Source organism: Scatophagus argus, chromosome 17 (genome assembly GCF_020382885.2).
Source record: "Scatophagus argus isolate fScaArg1 chromosome 17, fScaArg1.pri, whole genome shotgun sequence".
Classification (NCBI taxonomy): domain Eukaryota; kingdom Metazoa; phylum Chordata; class Actinopteri; family Scatophagidae; genus Scatophagus; species Scatophagus argus.
In genome coordinates, this window is record NC_058509.1 from 7,426,530 (window position 1) to 7,447,618 (window position 21,089).

The window sequence follows — 21,089 nt, forward strand, 5'->3', positions numbered from 1 at the left end:
AGAATATAAAAATATGAGCTAAAAAGTTGAATAAAATAGAAATATAAGCTAAATAAAATTAGAATATAAAAAATATAAAACTAAACATTTAAATAAAGAAGCCGGTTTTAGCATATAGCTGCATAAATATGCATGTACAAGTATGAGGTAGTCCAGAAAGTAGTCCTTGATATTGCACTTTAAATATTGCATTTAAATACCAAACATGCAACGTTTTCTTAAAAAAAAAAAAGAGTATGTCACGGGCTCATATCAAAATAACCCTTTCAGCCATCACTTATGATGCTGTATGACAGTCTGTATCTGCAGACACTTGCCTGTTTTGACTATAAAATCAGCGACAACCTGGTGCAGGTTTCTTGCCCAACCAGCTCTACTGATTCCATACACCACACCCAAAACATGCTTAAAACAGAGAAGAATAACAGTCTTGTCATGCATTATGCACCTGTGTTTGGTTATGTAAGATAGTATATTCTCTTTGTGCCACTGCCAATCAAACCCACATAAACTGGGCTAAAGTACTGGACTGACCTGTTTTGGGATTTACAAGGTTTCCCAGACGTTTGTACTTCATGCACACAGTACTTTGTTATTTGGGTTTCTACATGCTGAGCAGCCTGGCTCTCAGACTGCAGTGTATGTGTATGATTTAATGTAGAATTAATGCAGTGTGTCTCACAGCTGGCTTTTTAATCTACCTGCTTGGTTGGGTTTATCCCTTTTATGAATTGAGTTTGAACAATGACATAATCTAGTGATGAGCTGTGCTCACTGATGACTGCGCATCAAACTATGAAAACAAATAAAATGCACAATAATTACTTAGATTGTCCCTCTGAATTCAATTCTTGTCATTGCAATTTTATGTAAGTGCAGTTTGACTGAGTATCTTCAAAACTTCATCTCCTGAACTGGAGAAACATTTTGATCAACCCCAAATCCCAAAAAGGTTGCGGTGGTCTTTTAAGTGGTCCAATAGTTTAAGAACAGTTTCAAAGAATTTAGGGATTTCATCATCCACAATCCATAATGTCATCAAAATACTCTGAGAATCCAGAGAACTCTGTGCACATAAGAAACAAGGTTGAAAGCCGTCTTTGAATACTGTGACCTCAGGAATCCCCCCAGGCTTCACTGCATTAAAAACTAAGATGATTGTATAGAGGATATTACTACACGAGCTCAGGAACACGTCACAATACTGCTGTCAGCACACACAGTTTGTGGCTGCTTTTACAGATACAAGTTAAGACTCTACCAACAACATCCAGAAGTGCTGCCCACCTCTCCGGACCCGAGCTCATCTCAGAGCAGCTCATACAAAATGCAAAAGTTTGCTGTGGTCTGATGAGTCCACATTTCAAAATGTTTTTGGAAATCGTGGACATTGTGTCCCCCAAGCTAAACAGGAAAAGGGCCATCCAGACTGTTACCGGAGCAAAGTTATCTGATCTGATATTAACCAAGTATCAAACGCTTATCTGCTTACTTCTTGATAGATATTTGTCACTAAATGACTGTTTAGCAGTTTGCAGACGTTTGACAGTACTTTTTTTCAGTCACAAATACTTGCTAGATGAGTCACAAACGATGATAGGTAAGGTATCTCAAGCACTAGGGTGCGGCAGAGCCAGGGAGTGTCTTCAGTGCGATCCTTTATTTAAGCCCTCTCACTGCCTTTGCCTCACTGTGTGGACTCATCCTTCGAATCCAGGTAGGACCATGAGGGAGCAAAATTAGTATACTTAATGTACAGGCTTTAGTTTGGGTTTTTCAGAAAATTTTATGCCTGGTTTTCTGTGATAAAATTGATTGGACTTGAACTCAAAGTGCAACATTTGAAAAAAATATTGCAGACTATGTTAAACTGCTGCCAGCAGGCTTTTGACAAAAACCTTTAACTGCATGGTTTCTGATTACAGACAGCATCTGGGAGCCAACCATACCTGTGTCCAGGTGTGTCAAAATCTAAATGCTAAGATCCAGAGCTTCAGTTCAGTTCACTTATTCTGCATTCCTGCTGTCCCCCTTCTTCCTTTGTTGTTATTGTTACTGATGTTAGTATTCTCTGTCTAGATCTCTACACTCTAAAATTTGAAATGGAATTTACTGCTTTGGAAATATCTGTGGCTGCCATGTTTGGTGCCTTTGAGATGAATAAAGGTCAAGATGGAAAACTGTCCAAACAACAGTTTTTGAGTTTACTGAAGCAGGAGCTGCCTCATTTTGGTGGGGTAAGGAGAATCATTGTACTCTTCATCACCACATCATTGCAAGCGACTACAATAACAGATGGGTTTGTCATGGTGCCACTGGTTCAAAGATATGGCTGATAAAATACTTAAGCAAGGTGCAAGGCATGATACAGACACATGTTTAGTGGGAGCATTCTGCAAAGCATGGTGCACTAAAACATGTGGTCAATGAATAAATATTTTGGCATGTTGCAGGAGCAACAGTTGAAACCGCTTATTTGTTTAATTTCTCCTGATACTGAAAGGACTTAAAAAAAACACACACACACACACACACAGAGTGCTCTTTCAACAACCACATGTACTCATGTTTGTATTTCCTCCATGTAGGAATCCAACGGAGAGGATGTTTTCAACGCAGTGGACGTAAATCAGGATGGCTCTGTGGAGTTCAAGGAGTTTGCCTTGATGGTCGCCACATATGCCTGCGCTAGCTATGATGTCCTCCAAGAGGCCGCCAAAAATGCCTCTTAAAAGGCATAGATCTGTACTGCATGTATAAAAGCACTATCGATGGAAAATAAAAATATTACAATGTGGCCTGTGTGGATTTATTTATTTTCAATATGGTTTGTGGATGAAACCGATCTTGTTTTTTTGTGTGGTATCAAAGACCATCGACCAAATATCCAGGGAGGGTGTTTGTTGGGGGCGGTGGAGCAGATGGAGAAGGGAGAAGCGCGTCGACAGTCAGGCTGGTGTCGACGGGTTGAACAACGGGTGGAGGGAGACTAATACGGCTTGATTTAGGGTCCACATTTGATCCACTTTACAGGATTCGGAGCGTTTCTCCCTCCTCTCGTGTCACCGAGCTTTCACCCTGCTGCGTGCCACATCATACGAAGGCATCCGGTGCGGGATGGGAAGGGTGGGGGGCGGGACGTCTGGGTGAGGAATAAAAGCCACAGGCATCTGTTAGTGTAGACTGACGTTAGCAACTAATTTAGAAAACGGTGCCTTCAATTTTCTTTTTTTATGGATATAAAAATATATATGCTCAGAAGGTGATGCTACGCGCGTAAAAATATCCAGATTGCTCTTTGGAAAGATCATCAACCGTTGCAGAATTTGAGATTTTTTTTTCTAAAAGGTTGCAGAATTTCAAGGTTTTTTTTTTTTTTTTAAGAAAAAAGAAATATGTACCATATGGAGTATGGCCTGGATACATCGCGATTTATCTCCAGATGATGCAGGAGGTCCTTAAAATGGCAGAGACGGATTTCAAAACAGCCACATCAACGATGGAGGCACTGGTTCGTTTCAGTGTGAGTATGTTTGAGTCTGCTGTCGCTGTATGTATGAGCAAATTAGGTTATTTTTATTTAGAAATTTTCATAACCACTAGCCTACAGGCTGCATGTTATTTTTTTTCCACCGAGTTAAGGGCTTAGATGGCACGTCTCCACACCGGACTATTTCCGTAAACCAGGTCTTCATATATCTTCATTTATTTAAAATAAAACAAACTGCTCATAGCAGATAAAATATCGTCTATCCTCAATCCTTGCTGTGGAAAATCAATAGACTCCATCATCATTCCTCGATGCCAATGGAGGTCCTAAAATGTCTCACACTGGAGCTGAATTGGAAACAAAATCTGTTCTTGCTCCGATTTTACACGTTGACCAAACAATGTGGTGGGTGCAGAAATAAATGACACGTTTCTTTTTTGGGCTCACGGGATGGTCGTTTCCATGGAGACGAGATGCAGGACCTTCGGCTGCTGCTGAGGCAAGGCTGAAAAACTGTGTGTGCGTGCTGCTTTTAGCATCCGCCGTTAAAGGGTTAAAACACGGGCTATGAGTAACTTGGAGGGAGAGCATGGCGGACTGACGAGAGGTCTGGAGGTCTCGACGCGTGCACATATGTTTGAAAACGGGAAAAATCAGCTTTCGATGCTGTCGTATCAGCCACCGCACTCCTTTCCTGCAGACCCCATCTTACCGGCGCGGGGGGCTCACTGCTCGCGATGCAACGCCTCAAACCCCTCCCCTCTTTCCGGGAGACAGCGCTGTCTTGAGGTTGGAAATCTACACGTAGGCTGCTATGGCGCCTAGATGGCAGGTGAAGGTAAGGATGCGCTGTCGCAGCGCCGGTTTTACGCCTTCACCGCGCCGACCTCAGCTTTAGCAGTGCGCACTGTTCTGTTGAGATGGATGCGACCGGCCTGCAATCTGACGAGATGTATTTGAGCCAGCCAGAACCGCAAAAGAAAAAATGCATGAAAAGCTTAGTTAAATTCGTAGAGGACTCCTCATCTAGGCAGGCCGGCACAGAGAGACTGAGGTGACCTGAGAGAGAAAGTAGGTTATTCTGATTAATCCCGTTATTCCGGTGTAAAGCTTCTCGTGGTCTTTTTTCGCTGCAGCCAAGGCCTACTTCTGTCTCATCTGGGAAACGTGTCTACAGTCGTATTGTTCTCTTTGATTATATATATAAATGTGTATATAAACTGTAGCAGTGGAACGTGTTGTGTGACTTGTGTGGACATGTGTAGGAATTTACTGTATGATGTATATTATGTGTATTATCCTCACTCATTCTGCACCCAGTAGCCTTGAATCAGTGGTTTAAATGGCGATGCTGCATCACATCACATCACATCACATCACATCACGGTGACAAAATCCCCATGCAGCAATGTCAGTCATTTAGGTCAGTCACACAGGTTTCTGCAGTAGCCAGTGTGTCCTTTTCCGTCAGATCCGTGTCCTTGAGCAGGACCATGGCACAGTAACAGAGGTGCAGCTCTTCATGCCCTCATCCCCTGCGCTGACCACTGTGGTTGCATAGACTGAAGGTAGCAAATACAAAGAAGTCTACTAATCTGTGGAGTCTATGTAGTGAAAATGATTTAGATGTGTAAGCCACTGTGTCTCTGCACTAGTATGTCCTGTTCCCTACTGTACCATGGCTCATTATGTACTCCTCAGGATGGAAGATAGATAGATAGATAGACAGATGGATAGACAGATAGATATACGCTTTATTCATCCCCAAGGGAATAGGGACATACCTATAAAGAAATACATCATATGTCATAAATTCAGAAAATAGCGGACCATCTCACTGTTAAAACAGCAACTAAAGAGCATATTATGTTCATATGCAGGGCTGATATATAAGGGACGCACTCTGTGAAGGGGTTGAATAATTAATGCCTGGTCTTTATCCATATTTAACATGGATGGTGGCCCGTGTTGCCTGTCTAAGCCAGCTCTTCACATTGTCCATGTGTCCATAGCTCCCATAATAAAAACCTGTAATGTACAGCAAACTGATTTTGAGTACCTGGTCAGATTCATAGCCATGTTTCTTTAATCCCTTCAAAGGCTGGTTGTGCACATTTTTCCTATCTGTAATAATACAAAAAAAACATCTGTTTGGGAACCCATTTTTTCTGCAAGAAAGGTGAAATAATAACCCTTCCCGTCTTTGCCTCCGACAGTCTAACATGAAGAGCCTGGAGTGCGAGCTGCATTGCCCTGTTTGTAAGGACATAGTCAAACAGCCTGTGGTCCTGCCATGCCAGCACAGCGTCTGTCTCATGTGTGCCTCGGAGGTCTTAGTCGCGAGCGGCTACCCACTTCCAGATCTTCCACCGGAGCCGAACTCCCCAGCCTCCACACCTAACACTCGCTCGCCCCGCCAGGCCCGCAGGCCGACACCTAAAACTGAGCAGCGACCAATCGACCGCCTGCTGCGTGCAGGTTTGGAATACTTCTTCATATTTAATCTGATGGGTAGAGAAGATATTATCTCTGTATTCTGAGGATAAAAAGTTTTTCTTTTAAGATCACGCAGAGTTTTTTTTAGTTTGAGTGCTGTGGACTGCATTTTGACATGCAGTAAAAGGGAAACAGAAACCACTGGATTACATCTAAGTTAAACCCTTCCTTTGATTTCACTGTCAGACCATGATCAGTTTGTAATATTTATGCTGGAAATAGGAGATCCTCTCCAATAATTTTATGTCTCCTTCTGGCTTTTCTTCTTGGTTTTAGGTCCCCACCCACCTTCGCCGTCCATGCCCCGGTCTCCAGGACATGGGACGTATCCGGGGCGACGGCGTAAGGAGGCCCCGCCCCTGGTCATGATGTTCCCCTGTGTCCCCTGTGGTCGAGATGTGGAGCTGGGAGAGAAGGGCCTTGCTGACTGTCTGCGAAACCTCACCTTGGAACGTATAGTGGAGAGGTGGGTGTCACATATACAGCATGCACAAACACCACAACCAATATAATTGAAAAAATTGCAAAGATATTCACACAGTGATACTGTCCTTCAATGCTTCTGCTTTTTGGGGCCAAATGTCCAGTGATTGTAATTACTGAGCGGCAGCTGAGCTGTTGAATTCTGCAGAGTGTGCACTGCAACACAGCTACCATGCCTGACTGCGTGCTCATGTCCATACTTGTTTTATGTTTTTGACTGCTCTTGATAAAAACTTGTAAACTAAAGCTGTCTTTCTAATTCTTCATATCCCTTGGTGCCCTTCCCTCACATCACCACCAGGTACAGACACACAGTGAGTCTGGGCAGTGTGGCTGTGATGTGCCAGTTCTGTAAGCCTCCTCAAGCTCTGGAGGCCACTAAGGGCTGCGCTGACTGCAGGGCCAATTTCTGTAATGAGTGTTTCAAGCTGTATCACCCATGGGGGACACCACGGGCACAGCATGAACATATCCAGCCTACGCTCAACTTCAGACCAAAGGTAAGACACTTACTGTTGATGTTCATATTTGATAAAATTAGGTCATTGACTTCATTTTCATACCTTTGATGAATAAAGAGTTTCCTTTGCTTCCCTGAACAAAAGACTGACCCTGTGGCACTCCCTGTGCATCAGAGAAATAAGTTTATGTTTCATCTGGCTCTCGTCCTCAGGTTCTGACCTGTCCGGAGCATGACCAGGAGAAACTACAGTTCTATTGTAGGTCCTGTCAGAGACTGCTCTGCCCTCTCTGCAAACTGCGCCGCGTCCACACCGGACACAAAATCCTGCCTGTGGCCCATGCATACCAAGCCCTGAAGGTACAAATCTGGATCTGACATCCTGCAAAATGAAAGCTTTAGAAAATATGATAGTTCTGAAAAACATAAACGCATTTATTTAACTTCGTGCTCAAATGGAAGGTGCGGAAGCTTCTGTTTTCAAACATACTTTTTATATGTATTTTAAAGGTACACTGTGTAGGATTTAGAGGGACTTAGGGGCAGAAATGGAATAAGATATTCAGATTCATGTTTTCATTTGCATGCAATCACCTGAAACTGAGAATCATTGTGTTTTTGCTACCTTAGCCTTTTATTTCTATAGAGGGAGCTTCACAGAGTTTGCCATGTTGCACTGCTGTTTCTGCAGCAGCCCAGAACAGACGAGGGGCGTTCAGGTGGTCGATATCTGCAACATCTCAGCTACATGCCACTAAATCCTTTACTGTTTATTGTACATAACTATGTTTACATTATTTCAAATTATATTTTTATATTTGTAAAGGAATATGTTTATTTAAAAAGTATCCATCCTCAGTGTTTGCTCCTCTTATTATTAAGTGAATGAAATTTGATACATTTATGTAGTGTATGTAGTGATGCAGTACATTATTTATTTGCAGTGCATGTTGTTAAAAAGCATCTTTCAATATGTCAGAGACATGTGATGTGCAGCTTACAGTAGTACAGAACAGCACTGGTGTGTAACAGTTAAGCCGCGTGGTGTGTGTTTGTTGTGCTTTAAAACTGTTAATTTAATTTATAACTCTTTTTATTTTTGAAACAGTTTTGCACACCTTTGCTTTTTGCACTCTGTTCTGTTCGTGTGAGCTGCCATGACAATATGACATGATCAATAATGTTCATCTCTCTCTCTCTTTTGGTGTTTGTTTGACAGGAGAAGATTACGAAGGAGATGAACTACATTCTGTCCAACCAGGACACAGTTCTGGCTCAGATTACCCAGCTGGAGAGTTCCATCACTCAGACTGAGGTGATTAACACTCTGAGCAGACAAAAAACGTTGCTGAATTAACACCAGTTAGCAGCTAAGTATCATAAAGACAATGGATTTTTTGTTTTACCAGCTTGATACATGACCACACAGAAGACAAACCTGCACAGTTCATCATAAATTCTTTCATTAATTGTTTTTACAAATCTAATACTGTTTTATAAGCATTTTCAAAACTCATGAAGACAAGCACTAAATTCCTCCTGGAGCTTTCAGCTTCTTCTCACCACCTTCATCAGCTGTCGATAAGTATTAATAAATAAATTACATAATTAAACACATACTTAATACTTATATAACATATGAAAAAATACTGTACATAATTACAACTTTGTGATGTTTTGGGAGGAGTTAGAGCCTGGTTATTGTTGACAATAATAAAGATAATGTCCTTACGTTGTTTACAATGTCATTATTGTGTGATAGAAATAATTTATTAGATGCTTATAGATGCTAACCTGGGAAGCATGAACAAACATAAAATGTCACTGACTTAGGGAACGACATCATCAGAAGTGTTACTGTTGGTGTCAGGTTTTCCCTGGTGGTCATTAATATTGTCACAATATTAGAATTTTAAACTTCAACACAAGTACTCTACAATACAGTACACTATATGGACAAAAGTATTGGGACAGAGCTGTTTTTCAGGGGTTGGGCTCGGCTCCAGTGAAGGAAAATCTGCTATGCTTCAGCATACCAAGACATTTTGGACAATGCTATGCTTCCAACTTTGTGGCAACAGTTTGTTGAAGGCCCTTTTCTATTCCAGCATGACTGTGCCCCTGTGCACAAAGCAAAGTCTATAAAGACATGGTTGGATGAGTTTGGAGTGGAAGAACTTGACTGATCCCCACGGAGTCCTGACCTCAACCCCATCCAACACCTTTGGGATGAACTGTAACAGAGATTGTGAGCCAGACCTTTTGGTCCAACATCTTTTGTCCATATAGTGCATAGTTTTAAACGTGGTGTTGAAAAAGTATTAAAGTATCGATAGTTTAGACAAATGTGGTGGTTATAAAAAGACAGTACTATAAACTGAAAAAAAGGACAGGTATAAATGAAACACAGCGCCAGTTTCAACCAGTTACAGGTTATTAGTGGTTTGGACGCTGAATATTTTTCTTTGTTTGTGCAGCAACTGCAGATTTCATGTGTGATCAAACCGACTCTGTTCTTCATTCAGCTGTTTTATCTTTAGTTTCTTAGGGTGTACTGATAATAATTACTTGGAATCCATACTTAATTAATTTCATACCCAATTCAAACAGTTTAAAATTTAATCATCTAACTTTAATTAGCTTTAATTGCTTTTCACACAGACCTGTCTGTTTGTGCAGAAACAAGTCTGTTTTATATCACAGATGACTGTGTAGTTAGACGTGGTTATGAAGGTACAAGTCGGTGCAGATGAAGAAATGATGACTAATCCTAATGTTATAAAGGGCACATCAGCAATCTGTCCATTATATCATTTTTGTTTGGAATTTCTTTTCATTGTTGGAGTCAGTTTTTGTGTACTTTGATTGTTGTGGTAAAAAGGTTTCTAAAAAAAACCAAAAAAACAAACACCCTTGTGAATCAATCTAACATGAAGGTGTTATCAACGAGCATCAGCTGGGCCTTTCCAAACGCTTAAACTTATTTCTCTGTGTTATTCACCACAAGGTAAACAGTGTATCTGCCAGAGAGCAGCTGGCTCAGAGCATCAGGGATCTGACGGCTGCTCTGGCTGAGCGCCACGCGTCACTCACGCAGGCCCTGGAGGCGGCGCGGCAGGAACGAGGCGAGGCGTTGGCTGCTCAAGTAGCGGAGAGACGGAGTTTGATGGAACATGCAGGGCTCATGGCGTTCACCCAGGAGCTTCTCAAAGAGACAGACCAGCCCTGCTTTGTGCAGGCTGCTCGTCAAACTCATAACAGGTTTTCCATTTGTTTATCTTTGGCATTGATCTCTGTTCTGAGTGAACAGATCTCACCTTTGTCCTGTCTTTCTGTTCATTCTCACAACAGGTTCTTTCTCACATCGTAAGTTTCTATGCAAAACAAACAAGCTTGAAATAGGAAAGTTAGTCAGTTAGCTGCTGTTCCACGTTCATCCCCGAATTGTTCATAACAGCTAAAAGTCCGCTACGTCGGGCAAAGCAGAGCTTAATTGTACATAAGAGTGGATCTGTGTGAAAAAGGACCTTAGTATCTTTTATGTTCATTCTCTTGTCTGATTAATTATTTTTACCAAATCACAAAAAAACACAAGCCTAAATGATAATGTTCTATATTTTTCTTATTGTCAACAAATACAAAAGGCAAAAGCAGCACTGAATGGATCCTACTGACGTGTTATCTGTGTGAGCTTTTTGTCACTCCCTTTGTCTGTGCCAGACAGTGAGCTCCACTCCAAAAACTATTGAAAACAATGCCAAACATGTCAGTGAGCCACACCCCTTCTCACCCTTGATGAACCGTCACAGGGACTGACAGGTTCCTTCATCACAATAAACACGGTCTCTACAGTGTACTTTTGCATTTTCACAGTTAAAGCAATATTTCTGTAACCTATCCTGAGTATAAATGAATGGGCTTGGAGCTGGATGATGCAGACACGGTGTGGAAAGCATTGACAGACCAATATATTACGGGCTCTGATTCTTTCATGGAACTGGTTGACGTCAAGAAAAACGCAGAATGGCGCCAGCCTTATCTTTTAAAAGTCATCACACACGGCTGCGTCCTCATCAGTCTGTCTTCCTCCTTTATTTCTCTAACTCTGGTTTCCCTGTTTGTCACTGCACCAGGCTGAGCAAAGCGATTGAGAACCTGCAACATTTCACTCTGGCTGCTGACCCATCCTTCAGACACTTCCAGCTGGACGTCTCCAAAGAACTCAAACTCCTGACAGAGTTGAACTTCATCCAGGGTGAGAGGGGGAGTGAACGAGAGGACTGGAGGTGGGGGAAGAGGGAACATGATTATGAAGTATGGGGAGTGAAAAGGAGAAGGAGATGAAGACAGGGGCTTTTTGATGACTTTCTTATCTTGTTCATGCTGTCTAAGAGATGAAAAACATATAATATATAAATAGATGGTATACACATTAAAACCATTTTGGTCACAGCTCCCCTGGCCCCAGTGATTGATACCCAGCGGACCCTGGCCTATGACCAGCTCTTCCTGTGTTGGAGACTGCCTCAGGACTCTGCACCTGCCTGGCACTTCTCCGTTGAGTATCGCCGTCGGGGTGTGGTACCGGGGGGAGCGTCTAGAGGCGGGATCAGAGGAGGACTGGCCGCCGCCCGCTGGGGCTGGCAGCGAATGGATGAAGTGACCGGGAGCAGTGCTGTGATTGACAGGTTGGAGATGGACAGCGTGTATGTGCTGCGGGTGAGGGGCTGCAACAAGGCGGGCTATGGGGAGTACAGTGAGGAAGTGTACCTGCACACTCCGCCCGCACCAGGTGAGCGAACACACACACCTTTCAAGTTAACAGACAACAGGCCACATTTCACATTTCTGCAGTGACTTTAACATTGTGGTTTCGTGTTTTTACTATCAGGAAAGATGCCCAAACTATGAAAATTACACCAAATCAGTAGTAAAGTGAGATTATTTTTCAAATGGGAATTCTGGTATTTTTAAACCCAGGCTCTATGTTAACGTGTTTTGGTCTATAAACGACTACTTATCCACTATTTTGAAATTCAGTAGGTAGCCTCAGTCAGCGGCTACATTATGGCTGCAATAGCTGCGGTGTAATAACTGACCTCTCGCCAGATTTCAGTTACTGGTTAAACAAAAAAGATTTTACATTTTAATAAAAAGGTCTGTCTCTGTAGGGATCCTTTCCATAGAAAAACAATGTCAGCCTCTGAGTGGCAAAAAAACAGCACTTTTAGTTGATTTGCCCCAAAAGATTGCAGCCTTTTGCAGCTGTGCAAGGTGACCTACTGCACCAATTTCAAAACTTTTGGTAAGTATGAATCATTTACACACCAAAATATGTAAACACAAGCCTCATGTTTAAAAATAGCAGAATTTGCTTTTAAGGTATTCTGTGCTAAAGAACAGAAAGTCAGAAGGATCATCCGTCACCTGCAGAAAGTGTCTTTCTCTTTCTTTTTGTTTCTTCCAATCAGCCATGCAAGAGCATTTCGACTATTTTTGGTTAATGACTTACTGCCACTTAAATCAGAGCAAAGTGTGTGACGGCTACAAAAAAATCTCATTAAATCCCCGCAGCAAGCTGCAGTTGATGTCATCCGTTCATCTCCTAGCACCTACTGTTATTTATCAGGCACAGTTAAAGCATTAGGGTGGTTACCACAGTGAGCAGTTAATAATTCATTCTTTTCCTTTCTGTCCATTCCCATCTTCTTCCAATTTCCCCCCACGACTTTCTCTTCTTTCAACCCATTCTCACTTTTCTTTCTCTTTATTTCCTCATCCTTCTCTCGTGTATTATCTCCATTTCACAGCTTTGCCCTTGTCATCCTCTTCAGTGTTACTTCCACGCTGCCAACCTACATGCCTCCTACAGAACGTAAGAAGTGCACTCATATCTCTCGGCCACCCTCCTTCACCCCATATAACATAATTATCTCCTCTCCTCTTTCTTCTTTGTGGTCATCCCATGCATCCTCTGTTCTTCCTCTCCCCATCCTGACACCCACTCACCCCTCTGCCTCCCACTCTATAACGAGGTCTGTCCGAACCCTGATGAGGTTTGCGGTTTGTTAAGACGTGAGGCTTAACAACATGGATCGGATTCAGATCCAGGGCTTTTTGATGGTCGAGTTGAGTGATTGGTGAATTCCTCGTGTCCCTGAAGGCTGTTTCTCCCTTCTGGCTAATGTGTATGTTCCCTCTGTAAAATGTGCTTCCTTTGGTAAAACCTGCACCCCCCCCCCAGCCAGAGCTTATTTGTGATACCTTCCTGTATTTTGCTCCCTGAATCATCACTTTATATATCAGTGTCCTTTTCTCTTCCAGTGCTGGTGGGAGGAGGTGCATGCCTTCTCTCTGGCCCCGCAGTCTCTCCTCTCAGTTGCTTTGTATTCTCCGCATTTCTCTTTTCTGTGCTGTTACATGAACTGTAAATCTGTAACTTTACCCCTGTTGCCTCCTAAAACCCCTGTATCTCGTTTTTGAACGCACCTGTCACTTCGTCTTCCCTCTACCCTCATGTTACCTCTTCTCCCCTCCGTTACCCTTCCTTTTCTCTGCTGCCCCCCCTCCCAACTCCCCCAGTGCTCAACTTCTATCTGGACTCTCGCTGGGGTCTCCATGCGGACCGGCTGGTGGTCAGTAAAGAGCAGCGAGGTGCTCGCAGTGTCCCTGGTCTCTCTTTGCTGCAGGCCGCTGACCACGCCCTCACTTCCTGTCACCTGACCTCAGATCTCCTGGTGGGGGATGTGGCTATCACACAAGGACGCCACTACTGGGCATGCTCAGTGGAACCTGGATCTTACCTAGTGAAGGTAACATAATTCTAGCAGTATTTTCTATATATTTAGTGTGCTGAACACAATTAGTGCATACTGTTCAGTATGTGGAACATCAAGATCACTCTAACATTCAAAAGTCAAAAATCTGTCAGTCTGTGAATTTCGCACTCAAAACCTCAGAAGCTGATCTGGTTCATCAGGATTGTGTGGGTGTGTTTTTATCAGTTAACCCAGTTGGAAACATAACAGGCAACTCAACTGTCCTGACATTTTCATTCACACTTGTAAAATGTTGATTGGTACACAGAGTTACATAACATCACCTTATTCTAACTGAACCCTACCCACAGGTGGGAGTTGGTCTGGAATCCAAACTGCAGGAGTGGTTTCACCTTCCACAAGACATGGCCAGTCCCCGGTGAGACAAAGTAGTATTATTAGTGCATTAGTGCATTTACTCAACCACTGTGCTTAAGTACAATTTTTACTTGGGCATTTATAATTGTGCACTACATTTTACAGGGAAATATTCTACTTTTTACATCATTACATTTATTTTAGAGGTCCAGCTACTTGTCACTTTTAATGTTATGATTTAGCATTAAAAAACACCAGAAATTCCAGTGTTTTCCAAGCCACTTTTTCACTTCACATTTCAGATGTCAGTGCTGTAGGGTTTCTGTTTCACCACAGTTTCACTTTTACACTAAATATTTGTACATAGTCATTTAAAGTACTAAGTACTTTGGACTCAGAGATCTCACTCAAAGTGAAAAAAAGCGAGGACATATTTAAAGGGGACCTGACCTCCATGTTGGGAACCACTGGACTACTATACTGTATAAAGTAGTTAAAAATAGCTCCACTTTGACCAGCTACAGCAGTAGAATGGAGCTTACACACTATTCACAGAGTTATTTTGTTTTGTTTGCAGAATGAGTACTTTTACTTTTGATATTTTGAATGCAGGCCTTGTGCTATATTTTTTCATTGTTGTACAAGTAATTTTACTTAAGTAAAGGATTTGAATTGTTCTGTCACTGTATGTAATAATAGATAGTAATAATAGAGAGCTATTTTTATGAAAAGGCTCTCTCTCTCTCTCTCTCTCTCTCTCTCTCTCTCTCTCTCTCCAGGTATGACCCAGACAGTGGTCACGACAGCGGGGCAGAGGATGCCCTCGACTCCTCTCCACCATTCTGCTTCCTCACCATGGGGATGGGTAAGATCTACCTGCCCCAGCATAGCTACCACCACCACAGTAACCATGGGAACGGTATCCGAGACCCCATCAGCAACGGCCCGTCCACAGGCCTCACCTACCCGCTGCCGCCCCGGCTCGGTGTGTGCCTGGACTTTGAGAAGGGTCGCGTCACCTTCTATGATGCCCACTCTCTGCGACCTTTGTGGGAAGGTCATGTGGATTGCTCTGGCCCTGTGTGTCCGGCTTTCTGTTTCATTGGTGGAGGGGCACTGCAGCTGCAGGAGCTGGTAGCCAATCGCAATGCAGATCAGACTCCGGTCCGAAGGGTAACCATCCAAACCCGTGTCTCTAATTTAAATAGCAACTGACAGCTGATCTGAGCTCATGTGGTATATTGGAATGTAACTGGTAATTGTGAAGTATTTACTCAGCTAGAGCGAAAAGTTAGACTTCTCAGCGATTTTGTTTTGTATTTACTTTTCTTTGTATAAGAAAAATGTTTCTATAGCAACAAATATGCAATGTGATTAAGTTTTTTACATTTTTGTTATAAGCAGTTTTGCAAGAATTATTGCTTAAGTAGTGTCTGGTATATCCAGCACTTGATATGTAATTATATATTTGATGCTTACACTTGTAGCCAGGCTATACTGTAGAGCTGCCACGATTAGTCCAGTAATCAATTAGTCGACTGAAAAAAAACTAGCCAATAATTTTGATAACTGATAAACAGTTTCAGTAATTTTTAAAGCAAAAATCTGAAATATTTGCTGGTTCCAGCTTATTAAATGTTAAGATTTGCTGCTTTTCTTTGTCATTTATGATAGTAAATGAAAAGTCTTTGGGTTTTAGACTGTTGGTTGGACAAAAGAAGCAATTTGGAGATGTCACTTTGATCTCTGGGAAATTGTGATGATTTTTTCATAATTTATTGACATTTTAGAGACTAAGTGATTAATCGATTGATTGATTGTGAAAATAACGGGAAGATAATTTAATAATGAAGATAATTGTTAGTGGCAGCTCTACTATACTGCATACATTTATAAAGCTAATGTAGATACAGCAGCACACAATGTTGTCCTCCCTGTAGAAGCTTTTGCTCTGTCATTTCAGGCCCTTAATGTTAAAAGCTTTAGCTTATGTTTTAGAGTTATGAACATGTGAGTAAAAAAAAAGGCCTTTATTATTTTATTGCAATTATGACTAAACTAAACACAGATTTCCTTGCTGTTGATGAACACTTTCTAGTCATTCACCCAATATGATCCCAACCAAAGTTATTGTTTTTTTGGGATGTAAATGTGGTAAATTAGAGGTAGACAGGAACAACAAGGCAATACTGTAATTAGAAGCTCCAATTATACCTCTTCTACACAGTTAATCACTAGTTGCCACAGTTCAGTTCAATGTCTGTGTGTGTGTGTGTGTTTACCTCCCTGTGTGTGTGGTTTGACTGATAAGAGCGTTGATTCATCGGCTGACGGTAAAAAGTTGTTTTAGTTTTAATTTTTTTTTTTAACCTTGCTTGATTGTAAGTTAATAAGCTAATGAAATGATTAGCAGATTAAATTCATGTAAACTTCCCCTGCTGGCAGAATGTTTGCAAAAGAAAAATGGATTAAGGAAATAAACACTGAATAAATGCTAATTGTTTAAATTGCAATAACAAATTTGGTTTCCTTTTATTATTGTGTCGGTTTCTTCTTGTGTCAGTTTTTAATACACTTAAGCTATATAGACAAAACTAACGGCATAGAGTTGAGAGTAGATTTGATCCTCCCCCCATGTTTAACAGCTTCCACTCTTCTGGGAAGTCTTTCCACATGATTTTGTTTCTGTGGGACTTTTTGCCCATTCATGCGGTAGAGCATTTGTGAGGTCAGACACTGATGTTGGACCAAAAGGCCTGGCTCACAATCTCCGTTCCAGTTTATCCCAAAGGTGTTGGATGGGGTTGAGGTCAGGACTCTGTGTGGGCAAGTCAAGTTCTTCCACACCAAACTCATCCAACCATGTCTTTATGGAGCTTTGCTTTGTGCACAGGGGCACAGTCATGCTGGAATAGAAAAGGTTTTCCCCAAACTGTTGCCACAAAGTTGGAAGCACAGCATTGTCCAAAATGTCTTGGTATGCTGAAGCATTAAGATTTCCCTTCGCTGCAAGTAAGGGGCCGAGTCCAAATCCTGAAAAACAGCCCCATACCCAACCTAAATTCAGCCTCGTACCCAACCTGGATTCAACCTGAGTTTGTCCGAATACTTTTGTCTATATACGGTGCCAGTTTTACTGTGGAGATGAATCTTTACCGTCGTTTCACCACTAGGGTGCAGCAAGACATAGCAGAACACCAGCGAGCCTTCTGAGCACACTGCAGCTATTGGAGTCACCGAGTCAGAGTCAGAATATTTTCATTTGGAGAGTAGAATAATTGGACCCATTTTCCATACAAACAGTCCTTTGTTATAGCATGCTGACAAACATTTTGCATTTTGAAATGTTAAAATTTGGGAAGTGGAAAAATTGGCATCACTTTCCATGCCTCCCAAAAGTACAGATTTGCTTTGATGGATCACCTGCATCCTGTTATTATGTGCCCAGTTAACAGTAAAGGCTTTGGTTTTGCTTACAGCTATTTCTTTTATTTACTCTTGACCTATGGCCATAGAAGCAATGGCACGCTTTGGCTGGTCATTGATAGCTATGACAATAACTTACTACTAACCAACACAGAATAAAACTAACAATTCATGCCAAGTTTTGAGCTCCACAGAACAGCATTTACTGCCAAATGGTCCCTTATATTTATGTTTGGATTTATGCATATGGCAGGCTGTACTGGAATCAGTAAATCAAACTATTAATTACACACATGCAGTAAAGGGTTTTCCTTTAGCCCTATATAGTCTTTGATAGACTGAATATGACATGGGTTTAGTTTTGTGAAGTGCAAGGGTGCCACATATTGGCTAATCACAATATAAAACAGAAGACAACTACCTCCAAAGAGGGCTTTCCTGACTGTTACAGCTATTGAATTTTACACATATCAAAAATTATCCCTGACCATGAGATTCGTGCTCAATGAAACATCCTGGGTGAGAATAATGTGTTGATGACCATCTGCTTTTGATAGAGACATTAACACCTCACATGTGTAGGTACTTAGCATTCCTTATGTAAATGTAATGTAAATCGCTGGAGTTTACCTTTTATGAGCTTCGATATGAAAATCCACATGTGTGTTTAATTGGACCCACATTCAAGGGGAAACTGTAGGGGGATTTGGGTTTGCCTCAACCACAAAGGGAAAATAAAACGGATAAAAAAAAGAGAAAAGTTAAGAATTTAAGAATTGAAAAAAAAAAAATGAAAGCGCACAGCCTTGACACAAGCCAAGATTCTTTTTTAACGTCCTAATACACACAGATAAAAATACTGCCTCCAAAGGGAGGTTTAGCTCTGATCCCCCATGATATAGAAGAAGTGGAATGTAGTGTAAAGCTTGAAAACAGCACCGCACAGCCCTCCACCCAGCCCTCCACCCAGCCCCCTTGTGCTTACTGCACCTTCTCTTCTTTAGTCCAAATCTGTAACAGATTGGGTTTAGTCTGACTGGAGGTATGCAGCCACAACACCACATGTAGGGGTCTGCATAATCCTTTCACTGAGTATTAAGCACACAGCATGGGCATTCTTTTAAAGACCTGGCAGGAATTACCAATACATAATCTCCATGATCATCATTTAGTTTAGTTCAGAAGGAGAGGATTGAGGGGGAGGGAATCAGCTGAACTTATGAAGGATCTCAGAGCCATATACAATCTGGGAGAGACAGTGTGCAGTGCCATCTGGAGAACACATAGGACAGGGTCTTTTGGAATCCACTAACCCAACTGTCTTAAACAATATGAAGCCAAACCACATGTTCAAAAGACCTGACTTGTTTGCAAAACCTGCTTCGTGGTTTCTATAGCCTGGAGTGGAATAAGCTGTTTATGGGGGAACCTGCTTAAAACTATTCTGCTGAATCAAAACCATTATTGTGATGGAGGCCTGCAGGAGGAATTTAGTGTGTTAAAATAATAACAATAATAATAATAATAAAACAACAAAAATGAATATAATGCTTTCTTTGCAAACTCAGTTTCAGTCACCTGCTATGCACGCTTAACAGCCGTGGGATTTCCATTTGATTGAAGGAGTAGATTAATTATTAATCTTCATAAGCGCAAAGCGCTACGTTATAATCACGAGAGGTGAGGACTCTTAATTTCAGTGATCGTCCCCCTCCCTCTCCATACGTAACAGGTTATTTGCCGAGGGGATTGAACTACATTCACACCGTACATTTCTTTTACTCAGCTTGCTATGCCTTTAAATTCAATAACGTTGCCTTGATATCATTCTTCCAGACGTGGCCTCTGCTGAAACATTTATGTTTCTCTTTCTCATCCATCCATCTACCCATGAGACTGAATAGCATTAATAATATACAACTTCCTGCTTTTATCACATTGATAATCTGAATAGAAGAAGAGGGGGGGAAAAATCAATCGGCTAAATGTTGGCTAAGAGGATTTGAGGGGCATAGTGGAGCCATCTTCCCTCACTATAATAAATGAGGGGTGACAGTAATGCTAGACAGACCCCATATGGCCACATACTGTAACCCAGTGCACTGCAATTGTTAGAGAAGACAGGGCTAATTCACTTTAATGTTTACACTCCAGCGGCATGCTCTGCTCTGGATTTGTGTACTGAACTATGTTTTGTCTGTTTAGTGATGGAATGAGTGTTATGTAATGATTGTGAAGTTGCATAAATCAAATATAAATAATTGCTTAAATCAACCTGCATGTGGAGCACAACAGGACGGTCAGAGTGCAGCTAACACAACATTACAGGAGTAGTTTGACATTTTGGGAAATGCAATTTATTTGCTTTCTTGCCAGGAGTTGGATGGTGATGATGTCAACGTTCACAACTTGTTCCATTGGCCTTCAAAAGGCATATACTTATTGCAGGCTGAACTACAGTCTGAACCCAAGAATATCATGAACCTAAAGTAACAGATTGCTGGTTTGACCCATTAAAAGCCTATCTGTTGGATCACATATGTGAAGTGGACCAAACTGCATTGCGCTGTTTTTGGCCCTCAGGTGTAACTTTCAGGCTGGCGTAACTTCAGATAAACGTCCCTACACTCCGCCTGTAACTTAATGGCTCGGATATTATTGTTTCCATAAAACCGAAGTGTGGAATAGCATTTTAGCGAGACTAATGGTTCAAAATTCTTCGTAACAAATGGCGTGAGCAGGTGTGGGACCATTGCACGTGTGGTTAGAAACTGTGAGTTTTGATTGAGCTTTATGTATTACGTGACACATCCATTCAGCAAGTCTGTCAGTCAGTCAGGACGCAGCGTATTTCTGAGTGGTTTTTCACCGTGGTCAAACATGCTGAGTCGCACCTCAATAGCCCCTGCGCTGTTAAAATTCCAAGTCACTGAAAAGTGAAAGGCAAGTCAAATCAGTATGTGAACAGGGGATGTGTAAACCACACGTTTCCTGGACGGCTCTGTCAAGCAGCTGTGCATACATCATAGCCTGTGTGATCCGTGTGTACAGAAATAAAAGACAGACAGAGGAAAAGAAAGAAATACAGACAGAAAAAGAGACAGACATGTAACAACAGACATGCACATAATACGGGACACAAGAGAAGGAGTTTGTATTTGATCTGTGAACAGAGAAAAACAGTCAGGCCACCTCTCTGAAGTCTGATAGATCTGCAGTCCTATCTGTTACCATGTCAATACTTCACAACAGTCCGTCCCGGCCTCCTCGTCTGTCCCTCCTCACCTTCCAGATGCTCACCCAGTGAAAGGGTGAAAGGTTGGCAGGTGCCTGGGGGAACAGCAAGGAGCCTCTGGGTCAGATTTCTGAGAGGTCAAGCAGTTGCAGTCTTTGGGAGGATCGAGAAGGGTGGGGTGGAGGGCAATATGGCTAGCGTCCAGAGCGGGAGATAGACAGGACCACAGAGCAGCAGTCTCACCTAATCAACTTCATTTAGGGACAATGACAGACAGCCACGCCTGCCTGAGACACCCACAATCAGCTTTCAGAGTATTACCCACTGCCCACCACAAATCCATAATCCTTGAATCCTTGACCT

At 41.9% G+C, this 21,089-nt stretch overlaps 1 protein-coding gene and 1 long non-coding RNA gene across 4 annotated transcripts; both read left to right on the top strand.

Moving 5' to 3' along the window:
• Positions 1 to 1,587: 1,587 nt before the first annotated feature.
• LOC124074879 lies at positions 1,588 to 2,797 on the top strand. Its single transcript, XR_006845936.1, has 4 exons — positions 1,588 to 1,717; positions 1,926 to 1,959; positions 2,080 to 2,237; positions 2,589 to 2,797. It is a non-coding gene; the product is annotated as an uncharacterized LOC124074879 (long non-coding RNA).
• A 363-nt stretch (positions 2,798 to 3,160) lies between these two features.
• trim46b (tripartite motif containing 46b) lies at positions 3,161 to 16,585 on the top strand. Of its 3 annotated transcripts, none has more exons than XR_006845935.1 (12): positions 3,161 to 3,523; positions 5,707 to 5,968; positions 6,263 to 6,452; positions 6,771 to 6,969; positions 7,143 to 7,289; positions 8,149 to 8,244; positions 9,937 to 10,190; positions 11,063 to 11,184; positions 11,383 to 11,721; positions 12,740 to 12,804; positions 13,512 to 13,741; positions 14,059 to 14,126. XR_006845935.1 is itself a non-coding variant. In XM_046418210.1 (12 exons), exons 1-12 carry the CDS (start codon positions 3,443 to 3,445, stop codon positions 15,278 to 15,280), a joined length of 2,424 nt encoding a protein of 807 aa, XP_046274166.1. In that variant the 5' UTR covers positions 3,166 to 3,442; the 3' UTR covers positions 15,281 to 16,585. The 3 variants fall into 3 exon arrangements, 2 of the variants coding, with proteins under 2 accessions (XP_046274166.1, XP_046274167.1); XM_046418210.1 differs by lacking the exon at positions 12,740 to 12,804 and adding an exon at positions 14,845 to 16,585 and having other exon boundaries at positions 3,166 to 3,523; XM_046418211.1 differs by lacking the exons at positions 3,161 to 3,523; positions 12,740 to 12,804 and adding exons at positions 4,023 to 4,328; positions 14,845 to 16,585.
• The last annotated feature ends 4,504 nt before the right edge of the window (positions 16,586 to 21,089 follow it).